Here is a 12,242-nt window from a genome sequence, read left to right on the forward strand (position 1 = left end):
TGCCATAATTACCACTTAGCCTAATTTAAATGTATCTTTTTCTCACTCTCCTTTCCCCTTCACTTCCCACATGCCCCTCCGCTCTCATTCCATAGTTCTTCTCAGACAAATGATAAGTGTGCAGACACTAATGAGTGGTTTTAAACGGGCATGTACTGTCTGGGCACAGACCAGCAGGGACACTACGACTCCTATGGTGCGGTGTTAACATTTCACAGCTCAACACTTGTCTATTCACCCTCTTCATATCCTCAGAATGGTGAGCACCGAAGCAGCAAGTTTTCTTGAGAGGGCCCTCAAACGCAGCATTATTTCGCATTGTGAAGTGATAGCAATATAATGTGCTGAGGTAAGCATCGCCTGTCAGTACGCTGAGCACCTGTTGCTATGTTGGAAGGGTAGGGTGAGGGTTAATCTCTGGTTCCATTTTTGTGTTTGTTATTATGCAAATACAAATATGACACGATGTCAACCTTTCTGTCCAATTATGAGTATTTTTAGTTTGGTTACAGCTCGTGCATGGTACAGCTAAAATAAATATGGGATGATGGAGACTGTCATCAAATGAAGCCAAGAATCACATGGATTAAAAATCCCTTTCATGGTATGAAATGCCTCAAGGAAAAAGTAAAAGTAAAAACGAGAAAAAGAGTAGGAAAGATGTACACCCAACATGATTTTTGTGTAAACAGTGGGGTTTGCTTATTATGCAAGCGCTAATTTCCCCCCAGGAGCTCATTAGAGCCTTGAGTGCAGCAGAGAGAGGCCCCAATCACCCGGTAGAGCGAGAAAGAGACAGAGACAGATACAGGGAGAGAGAGACCAGCCAAGTATATCTACATCATGAGAGAGCACAATGAGACACACCGAGAGTGTGTCATTGTGTCTCTGTGGCACTCACACACACACACACACACACACACACACACACAGAGCTTTGTCAGAAGTCATTTTAGTGAAATGATTTGTGTTTGTAGCTCTGTAAAACATGTAGGTGACAATCTTAAAATTTCAAAAGCACAGAATCAGATTAAGAAAAATAAAAAGTACCATTTAATTTTTATTGAATCAAAGAAAAAAACAATGGTTAATTGATTAAAAGGGAGGATTTTGTCTGTTAAATATTCACATATATCTTACAATCAATGATAATAAAACATTTTACTTTATAGTATTTCTGATATAGTTCATCTTAGCCACATTTTTTGACCGAAACAAAAACAAGAAGCATTTGTAGTTGGACAGCAGCCTGAAAATCCACACACAATCACTAAGTATTAACACTGAAATACAGAAATACAGAGTTGACCAGATTCATTTAGGCATTGAGTATATCATAATCATATAGAAACTTTTTTTATGTATTTATATATGTATAGATCCAGTATGCAGTCTTTTCGAGGGATTCAGAGATCCTTCAGTCATGACAGAGCAAAGACACCCTCTCAGAGACAAGAAAGGGTGAGCTGGAGGAAGTCAGAAAAGAAGGGGCGACTGGACTGAGAGGAATGACAATGACATTTGAGGCTCACAGTATGTACGTATGGAGAGAATATACAACAATGTGACCTGTGTGAAATGGGGGTCTGGACTATTGAAGGGCAAGCCTTAAAGCAGATGAAGACTTTTGAGGGTGGACTGTGATGAGATGAGTAAGAGGGCGGTGGGAAGGGCTACGATCCTCGGTGTGCTTTCTTTCCATATTATTTCAATTATCATAAGGATAATAAAAAAGGTTTTGGCTGTCCAGAGCTGTAGTCAAGCAGCAGAGCAAAGTGAGTGCAACTGAGAGCCTGCCACACTTAATTTTCTCTTCCTATATATTTTCTTTACATTCTCGCTATCATTCTATCTCTCGTCTGCCCTCATATCCCTTCTATCTCCCACAAGCTGGCAAGCTAAAGAGCAATAGTCCCTCCATGGCATGCCCCTCCTCTACAGAGGGAAGACCAGGAAGCCGGAGAAGGTGGAGTACTTCCAGCCGCCCATCAGGTTGCCTCGCTCCAGCTTGAGGTATGCGCGGTCACCTTTCTCCATTTGAATCAGAACACCATTACTGGCCGCTTCGCGTGTGACGTCCTGATCCCCGGCGAAGGCAGAGATCACTGGCCAGCCATTGTGCATCAGGCTCACCTGTAACATGGGAGCATATAGATTAGCTGGTCGAATCCAATTGGTGCGAATGGACGTACTTTCTTTTGTCTGTCTAATTTTGCTTAAAGAAACTGAAAAGTGAATTTTCTTGAACAATTGAGCATATAAATTACTAAGCAGGTATTGCTCGGCTGAATAAAACACACATACAAAACCCCAATGGGACAACAGGAAACTGTAATGTTATTAGTATAAATCAAAGCCTGTTTTAATCTTCTAACCAACAATAACATGCATAATCTATACATGTTTGTTCCCTTTCTTTTGCTCGCTGACAAGTCCCTTGATAATATAGTAGACAGCTCCTCATGAAATCATAAAAGTTGATAAAAGCATTTATGGGCCTTTGCCAGGGGAAATGAAAATGGCACATTACTTTATTTGTGTCTGTTTTTCTATGCCAGCCATGCTCGGACAGAGCCAGAAGAAGGGCAAAATGACATTTGATACCACTAAGAACTCTCAGGGAGAAATGAGCTTGTGATTATTGGAAAGGCACCTTTGAATGTTGTGCATGACCATCAGATAACAAAAACACTGCAAAAACACTGTTAAAATAGCAAAAACACTGTTACACAATGAGAAACCACTCTTACACAGAGATAAAAAGCCACAAAAGGCTCACCACTAACAAGCCCTCATCATGACTCAATGCATTTGTTCACAGAATGCCAAGTGATGCTCTATATCGTTTTTTCGGCTGACTTTAACCTTTCGAAAAACAAACCTCCAGCGTTGAGGCCCTGAAATTCTAATTCCATCCTCATTCTTCAAGTACATGTAAAACATACAAATGGACCATTGTATGGAAGAACTCAAAAACAAGATGTGAGATAATGTGAACGGATCTCAACACACAATTTAATGCTGCATTGAACTGAACCGACAGACAGCTTCCTGTCCAAATGACGCAGTGAAGTGATGGAGGATAACCCTCCTCTTTCTCTTTCTCTCTCTCTCAGTCTCTTTGCCTGTCTCAGTCATACATAATGGTTGGACACGAGCGAGACGACAAAATATTTTTCCTCCTCCTTTGTCATATCTATTTACAGGGGCATTATTTTAGATCAGAGAGTAATTTTCTTAATTACCGTCTGTCACATCTGTGGGTTCAAAGAGAATTGTGCTCCACAAAATATGGGCAGTAATCAATATTCAAATGCATGGCTGTCTGCTGCTTTGTCTATTGAAAATTGTTGCTTTAAGCTTTGTATGAGAAGAACTTTCTGTGACAATTTGACTCCTCAGTCTGTGTCAGTATCCCCAAAGACAACAAAATATGTGTTAACTAAATCATGTTTGTGAGTTTTATGACACAATTAACTTATAATGAAAACAACTGACTGGAATTTTAAATAGAGAATGTGATTACTTGATTGTGACACCTAAACCAGACCAGAATTTAAAAAGATTTTGCCCATCAGACACCAATGTTGTCAGATGGACTTGTCCTTCCACAATATAAAATTGACTATATGGATATGACCAGAGGTTTAAAACTGAAGGAAACTGCAATAAAATAGATAAGATATATGTACACCCAATGCATGCAGTCTTACTTCCAAGTGTGTGTGTGTGTGTGTGTGTGTGTTTATCATATATTCTGCATGCTAATAGAGAGGCCTGCTCCTCCCTCTCAGATCAACAGAGTGGAATTTATGTTTTCTTTGAAGTACTAAGTGTGAATGTAGATAGAACAACAAATGAAATATTTATTCTGCCAGCGAAACAAAATATTTCACACATAGTCAGCTGTGTTACTCCAGCCAAAAATATGGAAGGAGTTGAGAACAACAAAAAAAGGTGGCACTTGAACAGATTGAACCAAAGGACTATACAAAAACCAGCATTAAATCAATTATAGATCTGTGCAAGATAATATGCTTTAAAAATTACAAAAACATTTTTTGTTTGGTCTGGACACATATGAATTACCTAAGCATTATTAGGACAATATAGGGCTGGACGATATGGCCAAAATTGATATCACGATATATTTCTTAATTTCGGATACTTTTTTTTTTTAAACAATCAATTGAAAACACCATTCTGTCTTAAAAAGTCTGGCCTTTAACACTTAATACACAGCATATCCTAATAGCCCATAAGCTCCTCCTTTACTACTGACCTGATTTTGCGCAAAATCATTGCGTCTGATAAAAGGTATAAATAAATGTATAGGGTACAAATATAATTATTGTAATTCCTGTGAGCACCGTAAAAAAAAACATAAAAACTAAATAGGCCTTCCAATGCAAGACTATTCACGTGTTTTCTCTTGTATTATTCGTCCTAATTAAATGATCATAGTTGGATTAGAGCTTTGGTTTCAATATATGTATCGTCTCATCTTATATTTGTTTGTGTGTGTCGTATACACAACTCATTGTCTTCAATTAGTCAGTGTTTCAGTGCATTTCAGTAATGAATAGGGATATGTGTGATTTAACTTGCTTCTAATTCAGTCGGAACGGGATGTAATTGTCAAATCTCCGAGAAACAAGACAGCGACTGCGCTTTAATTAGCCAAAGATAGTCTACATATTTTTTTTATATATATGCAAGTATTATTTGTGCTGTGCAGATTTCAACAAAAACAGGAGGCGAATCTGTCTCGCGCGTTCCCTGTCCATGGTCCTGAACACGCGCCAGTCTTGTCTACGCGCCAAATTTTAGTCTGGTTGTTAATCTCGTGCTAATTGAGGGAATAAAAGAAAGCGTTCCTCTCTAGACAACTGAAAATTTCACATTTTCCCACACACTTTGCTGTCCCACGCGCACCACAGGACACTTCAGAGACATGTGAGCATAAAGGTATGAGCACTTACCTGGATCGTTTGACGATTATACACTTTCACTACGTAGAAATTAAAACTATATATCCCTTTGCGCGGGGCGAAGAAATTGCTCCTTTCCTCATCAAAACTTCTACCGACGTTCACAAGTACCTGAAAGAGGATGCAGACATCAGAATGGAAGTCAAATAATACGTAAAATCTTTAAAAAACGTCTTGGCTCTTACTTGAAATTTTACAATGGAAACTCGCTAGTGTAGAGCAGCAAACCGTTTAAAGCATTTCGTGATTCATTATATATATAACAGAGGAGATGGAGAAGAGTTTTATGACACGACAAAGAAGTTCACGGCTATTAGATATAATTGAAAGCCATTAGCCTGTAATTGACCTTTAACGAAGTGGAAGGGAATGTGACACCTCCCCAGACTACACATATCAGTTAAATGTCTGATTGCGGTGATATTTCTTTGATTGTGTGATCTAGTTTGTATTTGTAACGGTGACATAAAAATCCTCCCGCAATTCCCAACCGGCGAACGCGTAAAAAGTAATCAAACAAAAAAGGTGCCCATTTCCGCAGTGAAAATTTACCTGATCGAAGTAGATCACCATTGTTCGATTGCTCATCTCCGACGGCTCGTGGTTCGTGTTCCTCACCACGGAAAAAGCCACTTTGGCGCTTCCCGAGCGCACCGATATCCCAAGAGCCGTCCCAGTGGGATCCGAGGTGGGATTTGAGTCGCACACGACCAAGCATTTCCCCTCCAGTACGATGGGTTCTGTCTCGTTCTGTGCGTATGCATGACACACTAACCACACTGCGCCTAGCACCAACGTCAACATCATGCCAACTTCACTCCGCACCTAACAGCAGTCTTCTCCCTCAGACACAGCGCGCTCAAATCCCAAACCAAAATCACTCCAAACCTGTCCTCACTGTAAAACGAAGTCCTTCCAAACAGTTCAAGTCAAAACTACAAGAGTTTTCCCCCTCGTTCCTGTCTCAGTCCGTAGTGGAAGAGCCGACTTTAAGCGGATCGAGGCCCTTACCGAGCTCGCGCGCAGTAAAATACATAGCGCGTGGAGTCCGTCTGCTCGCGAGCTCAATTGTTGATATGTGAGATATTAGAAGTGAAACACAAAGGCTCGCGAGCGCAATCCTCCCGCCCTCCCCTCCGGGTCTCCAATCAGCGCAGGAGACGGGCTTTACTTTTCCAAACCAGTGCACGGACTGCCTCTTCTCGTGACAGCGCCGGTGGCGTCCCACCCCTCATAAGAAGTATCTTACAGGTGGACTCTTCTCAGCAGACAGAAGGGGATGACACCCCGATCCTCGGAAAATGGGGGCGCGTTATTTTGTCATCGTACTACCGGACACAAGAACGCAGTTTGTTCTTCCGTGCAATGTTAAAATATTACTCAAGATGAATGGATTGTGAGCGCGCGGAAACACAGCGGAGGTTGTCTTCACGAACGCCGGGTGGAAGAAGTTCACAAAGTTGTTTTTGCTCACTATCGGACTCCTATTGCTCAGATAAGGACACTTCACGAAAGCAGTGATGATTAGACATTCTTCTACAGATGGACAAGCCAACTTTAAGCAGGGAGGACTATTGTGTTACAAAAAGTTATTTTTACAGAAAAATAATATAAAAATGCTACAGTAAACAGGTGTTAATTGGTTACCTTATATAATGTAAAGGAAAAAATATATTAGATTTAATAGACAATAAATGTAATTTCATTGTAAAAAGGGGGGGGTTGGACGTGAATGAACTGCCATAGCTATACTTTATTTGCATCAACATTTTATTAACATTCAACAAAAAATAACGTACCTTTACAGTCTGAAAACTATGTTTTGCTTCTATAAACCGTTTAAAATAGTAAAAAATACATTCCTGAAAGAAAATAGTAAAAGACGTTCCTGCAAGGTCTTTCGCATTTTATTAGCATATGTTTTATTTACTTCATACGGGTGTTATTTTATTTATTTATTTTACTTAGTTGTTTGTTATTTCATTTGAAATGGTGTTTTATAATTGTGACGAGTGGGGACGGGGCCGAGAGCCGTGGGAACGGAGCGAGGCCGGTGGAGTGATTGCTAATGAGGGACACCTGCACCCACTCACCGGTCTCGAGTCTCACGGAGGAGCTCCGGAAGGATAAAGGAGGAGTGACTACAGTGTTGGACGAGAGAGGACCAGGCCTGGATTTTATTTTGTGTTTTGGTTTCGTTTGTGCGCGACAGTCGTCCGCGAGGGGCTGTCGCGCTATTTTGTGTTTATTTTATTATTAAAGTTTATTTAAACGTCCGCCGGTTCCCGCCTCCTTCTTCCCGTGACTACGAACTTTGTTACAATAATACTGTGCTGTCTAGGCCTGTATGTATTTTTGGCTATGGTTCAAAAATAAATAAAAAGGCCAGTACAATCTGCTATATTCCACAAAGCAGATTTTAATAGTTCAAGTAGCCTACAGTAAGTTGGTATGTTAGTTAATGACATAGTTGTGAAATGTAAAATACACATGCAGAATGCCTCCCATAACGCTTGAAACGTTGATTTTTTTTTTCAGTGAAGTTCTGGCAACCACGGATGATAGCTTTTTTTTTGTAAATTTAAAATAATTTTAAAGAAATGTAAAACACTAATGGAAGTCGTTAATTCAATCAATAGGAAAATCAATATCATATTACAGTTCCAGCTGACTGTAATATTCGGACGTAATATAACTCCACCAATCTTTGCCACATTTTCCTCATGAAAACCGATGGTGAATTGTGAATACACGGAGAAGTCTTAGTATATTTACGCCACAAAATTTAGGGAGCATATGCTGTTGCTCAAAATATTTCGCCCAGACTTTGAACATGTTGATGGGATGTGGCGTCTGAGGCCCGCGCGAGTCTCATTTTTCTGACAGCACTCATTCTGCGCCAGCGCAGTTCCAACATGACATTTAATAAATGAGATCACTGAGCAGGTTTTAGCAGGAAAAGGGACATGGCGAGCTAAACAAGAACAGAGGACGAGCTTGACATTTGAAAGAAACAGCGACAACAAAGCATGTATGATGAATTGAGCTGAAGAGTTCATTAAATTTGATGCCATCCTATGAAGGGGAACTGTTTTTGGTTATCAGACCTGAAGCTGGTAAATGAATGAGTTAATAAATAAAATAAAATTAAAATAAATAAAAACACATAACTGAGTCACAGATATTTTTGTGTGCACACCACTGTATGGACACCTGCTGTTACGGTGAAAGCAAAGAGAATAAACAGTATCTCGCCACCTGTATCTCACCACTATATCTCAACAGGAGCGGACAGCATGCTGGTCTAGAGTCAGCATGTCACCTATTCACTTTATCAAAAGAAATGTCCTAAAGAAGAGATGGTGAGCTGTAGGCACAGCTTTAGTGAGGTCAGCAACCCACAAGACTGCAGTGGTGCACTGTTATTAAAAAAAATACTAAAATTGAAGTTTAATTTCTGCCATAATTGACCTAAAAGTAAAAATCAACATGTTGAACGTTAAAAAATGCAGTTATACATTCAACACAGTACACTTCTGATCACTTTTAATTTATACCAACTGAGAAAATTGAACCAAAATAACAGAGATTAGTTGGATGAAAAGGATGAAGGCAACAATTTTTATTATAACTATTCAAACAAACAAAATCACATTTTGGAAACCATATAACTTAAATAATCATTGTAGGCCTAGAGTAGCACATTCATAACCTGATGCAGGTCATTTAGAGATCATGTAGGATGGATGGACGGACAGACAGACAGATAGATAGACAGATAGACAGAAAGACAGACAGATAGATATGACAGTTGCCTGATGCTGTAGATGAACAATGAAAGCCAGGTTAGTGGAGCGTCAGGACAGATGTTGTCTTGTGACAGCTTCCCTGTGAGGAATGTCCTGTCACACTCCACATCCCGCAGGTCTCGTTGCATCATTCTGTTGCCCAAGGTGCTTCCATCTCCCTGCATCATGAAGCGAGAATGGTGTAAATAAAGAAATACAGAGAGAGAGAGAGAGAGAGAGGTGTGTCAGTGACATGTTAAGCGTAACAGTGTGTGTGCTTGTGCCAGCTGGCTCGCAATGCCTGGCTGCTAGTGCGGGAAAACACCTAGTACATAATAACAAAATGCATGTCTAAATGATGAGAAAAAGAAAATCAAGGTAAGTATATATCCCTCCCAGCAGAGTAAGACTACGCTGTACACAGTCATTAAAGAACAATTAGCATGCAAACACCTCAGTTCTCAAAAGGAGAAGTTAACAACCAAAGTAATTAGCACACTAAAATATTTATCACCTTGCAAATGACATGTTTTCCCTGAGAGCCTCCATAACTCCAAGCATTCTTTAGTTATTGTTTGTTTATGGAGAACTAAAAAGCAAGCTTCTCACAGAGGTGCCTTGGCTTCGCAGTTTTGTAACTAAATACAGATTCAATTGACTGCAAATAATCCTCAGAGCTAAACTGTTTTCAATTCCAAACAGGATTGGGAGGCATAACCGATATTGTTCCAAGCTTGTTTCCCTTTCTGAAATGAAAGATTGATACTAATCATATTAAAACTTGAGGTTGGCGCACTGTATATTTAATGAACCTTGTTCTCTTTTCATTTTACACATTTTGAGGTGAAAGTGATGATTAAATTGATTAGGAGAGGACTGCAACCAATTTTTTTGCTGGGAGTAATCCAATCAAGAATGTAAAGTGTTGTAAATGCAATTTGACAAATCACATTAGTCTGTTATTGGCGGCCTGTTGGTGGCTCATCAGAAATATAGTTTCTGTCCTGTAGGCGATTCAGTAATATGATTTTAAAAGAGTTTGGCTCCAGTCCACTCCAGCGGGGACGTACAAGGACAACAGGGAAGGTGTACAATGGTGTCACTGCTTTAAACTATTTATTATGTGTCAGCAAGGGAAAGGCGTGTATGGTTGTTTACCTTTCAGAATGCATTTTAAATTCCAATTTGATTTTGAATTTTGGTAGCAAACAAAATATAGAATTGCAATTCAATTTCGAATGTAAGGAAGTACAATTACAATGAATTGTAATTCATGTAACTATCTAGAAAAGCAAAGTTTGGCAAGCAAACTCTGACTGTTTATAGACCAAATTTATAGGGTTTGGGCAGAAAGAATGAGAGAGATTAAGTTCTGAATTTTGCACAAGTTTGGTATACAGATGATACAATCATAATCAAGTTAACAAAGAGGCATAGGCATACACTGAACACTTAAAAAAAAAAAGAACGCTTTGCTAAGCCAGTGACATCACCTTAATCATAGTTTGCATACATAAAACTGCGTAGTCATGGCATCTTGAGTGTATGAGAGGCTTTTATCCGAATGCATTCTCAGATTAGACATTCTTATCTAAACATAAAATATCCCTCTGATTTCCATGTTCCCTGCTGCTTTGCGCTGGAGTTATGGTGCACTCAGCTGGTTCGGAAAATAACCATTAAAGCCTTGCAGTGGAATAGAATAAATATTGCATGCAGTGATATAGGACTCACTTGACGCTTAAAGAGACAGTCACAAGACTCCTTGGGGCAAAACTCCAGAAACCACTGAATCACTTTGAAAATCTCCAACAAATGTTGTATCTGAGAAGTAACTGCATGAATGGAAAGAGTGGTGCCATATTTTGATGCATCACAGCAATTATACATCAGGTTAAGGAGTCTCTTAAAGAAATCCACACGGTTTAATTTTTAGTATATAGCACCATAAACTTGTTATGACTCATATGGCATTGCATATAAAAATAGAAGCCTATGCTTGTGCCCTACTGCATGTAATAGTATTCAAAGCGGTTCTCCTTCAGAAGAGGATGGGAGGAACGGAGGAGAGATTTAGATGAGGAGGGAAGCTATTGAATAATCATATAAAGCAGCAGCGTGCGAGTCCTATGTGAATGATTCACTTTTATGGTTCAAGATGTCTCCCACCTGGCACACAAACAATAAACCTCCATAACAATAAAGACAATGTTTTACATACAGGCAAGTCCGCACATGTGCACCCACATGCACTCTGAATCACCCTGCCGAGCCCGGTGAATCTGCTGCTCTGGCCTTTTTTTGGCGCAGAGGCCTCCAGACCCTCTCTGTCTGTAACGTGTGTAATCATGGCTTTCATTTGGTTATAGGAGCAGAAGGGCCGCCCAGAGATGGCTAGATTAAATCTTCAATGTGTCAGAGGAGAAGAGAAAACAGCATTGCGCTGCATAGGAAGGGCTGGTGAAAAATAACCTGTCATCACTTTCGCTGGTTTTGGCCACTCTCTCGGTCCTCTATCGGTTCGGTTGTTCACTCACTCCATCTCTCTCTGGGTCTAATTCGCGAGGCGGGGTTTTCAGGGGACAAGGTGAGAGACGCAGGCGGTCTGTAATAAAGAAAGACAGCCTGATAGGAGGCAGATGGAGGATAGGGGAGAAGTAAACAAAAGTGGGAGAGAGAGAGTTAGGGACTGGGAGGAAAAAAGAGGGAGAGACACTATGTGCAAACAGCAAGTCATGTAATATGAGGAGTATTTATCTCTGTTATGGTGCTAGTAGAGACTCCAGACAGCTGCATAGATGCTCACAGTCATATCCGAGACCTAAAGATTGAAAGACAAAAAAATAAAAATAAGAAGCCATATTTAAAAATACAACCTAACAAGCCAAGATGACCTTTTACACTGCACTTAACCCCGGGTAAAGGAACTCTGGGTAAAGGAACGTTTCACACTTGTAACAGGGTTAGCACTGCTTTTTACAAACTTGTACAGTGTGAAACGATGCGGTTGTTAGAATGTTAAGACTAGATGCTTAACAACAGACATCCGTGCCTCATAGCATTGAGGGCAAACATGTCAAATGGTGACTGAAAATGCGTTAATTGGAGTGAAGAAAAGACTGTTTCACTCTTACATTTATAGTCCAAAAGCCTATTCATAGTCTCAAACTTCATAATATCCACCTTATTTTTCAATGCGGAAGTAAGCTGTTTTCTGTGAATGTTTTTTTTTTCTTAATTGCATAAATATAATTCAATACAAAAGAAACAAATAATACAGAACAAAGATAGAACATATGGGGGAATACAGGTGAGAGAGCAAAAGAAAGAAGAAAATTTTTTTACAATTTACTTAAAATCTGTTCTATAATATGAGTGTCACGAGTGTCATGCTGCTGCTGCTCGCCTCCCTCCCGGAAGGCACGTTCTCGCGCCCTAAAAAAACGGGGGGGGGGGGGGCCCG

The 12,242-nt window shown here is 39.9% G+C and overlaps 1 protein-coding gene across 1 annotated transcript; it reads right to left on the reverse strand.

Moving 5' to 3' along the window:
• Positions 1-1,678: 1,678 nt before the first annotated feature.
• LOC107740305 (cerebellin-1-like) lies at positions 1,679-6,108 on the reverse strand. The gene is made up of 3 exons (XM_016552686.1): positions 5,544-6,108; positions 4,983-5,102; positions 1,679-2,133 (listed from the first exon to the last, which is right to left on the reverse strand). The coding sequence occupies exons 1-3, from the start codon at positions 5,796-5,798 to the stop codon at positions 1,936-1,938; spliced, it is 573 nt and encodes a 190-aa protein (XP_016408172.1). The 5' UTR covers positions 5,799-6,108; the 3' UTR covers positions 1,679-1,935.
• Positions 6,109-12,242: the final 6,134 nt, after the last annotated feature.

This window comes from Sinocyclocheilus rhinocerous, unplaced genomic scaffold, assembly GCF_001515625.1.
Source record: "Sinocyclocheilus rhinocerous isolate Xijiao unplaced genomic scaffold, SAMN03320098_v1.1 scaffold1426, whole genome shotgun sequence".
Taxonomy (NCBI): domain Eukaryota; kingdom Metazoa; phylum Chordata; class Actinopteri; order Cypriniformes; family Cyprinidae; genus Sinocyclocheilus; species Sinocyclocheilus rhinocerous.

What these genes read in the sequence shown, in the direction of transcription:
- LOC107740305 (XM_016552686.1), bottom strand. Translation starts at nt 5,798, where the DNA reads ATGATGTTGACGTTGGTGCTAGGCGCAGTGTGGTTAGTGTGTCATGCA. An exon ending in TGGTGATCTACTTCGATCAG is followed by an intron (nt 5,103 to 5,543) that starts GTAAATTTTCAC and finishes ATCCTCTTTCAG; the next exon opens with GTACTTGTGAACGTCGGTAG. An exon ending in ATAATCGTCAAACGATCCAG is followed by an intron (nt 2,134 to 4,982) that starts GTAAGTGCTCAT and finishes CCCATGTTACAG; the next exon opens with GTGAGCCTGATGCACAATGG.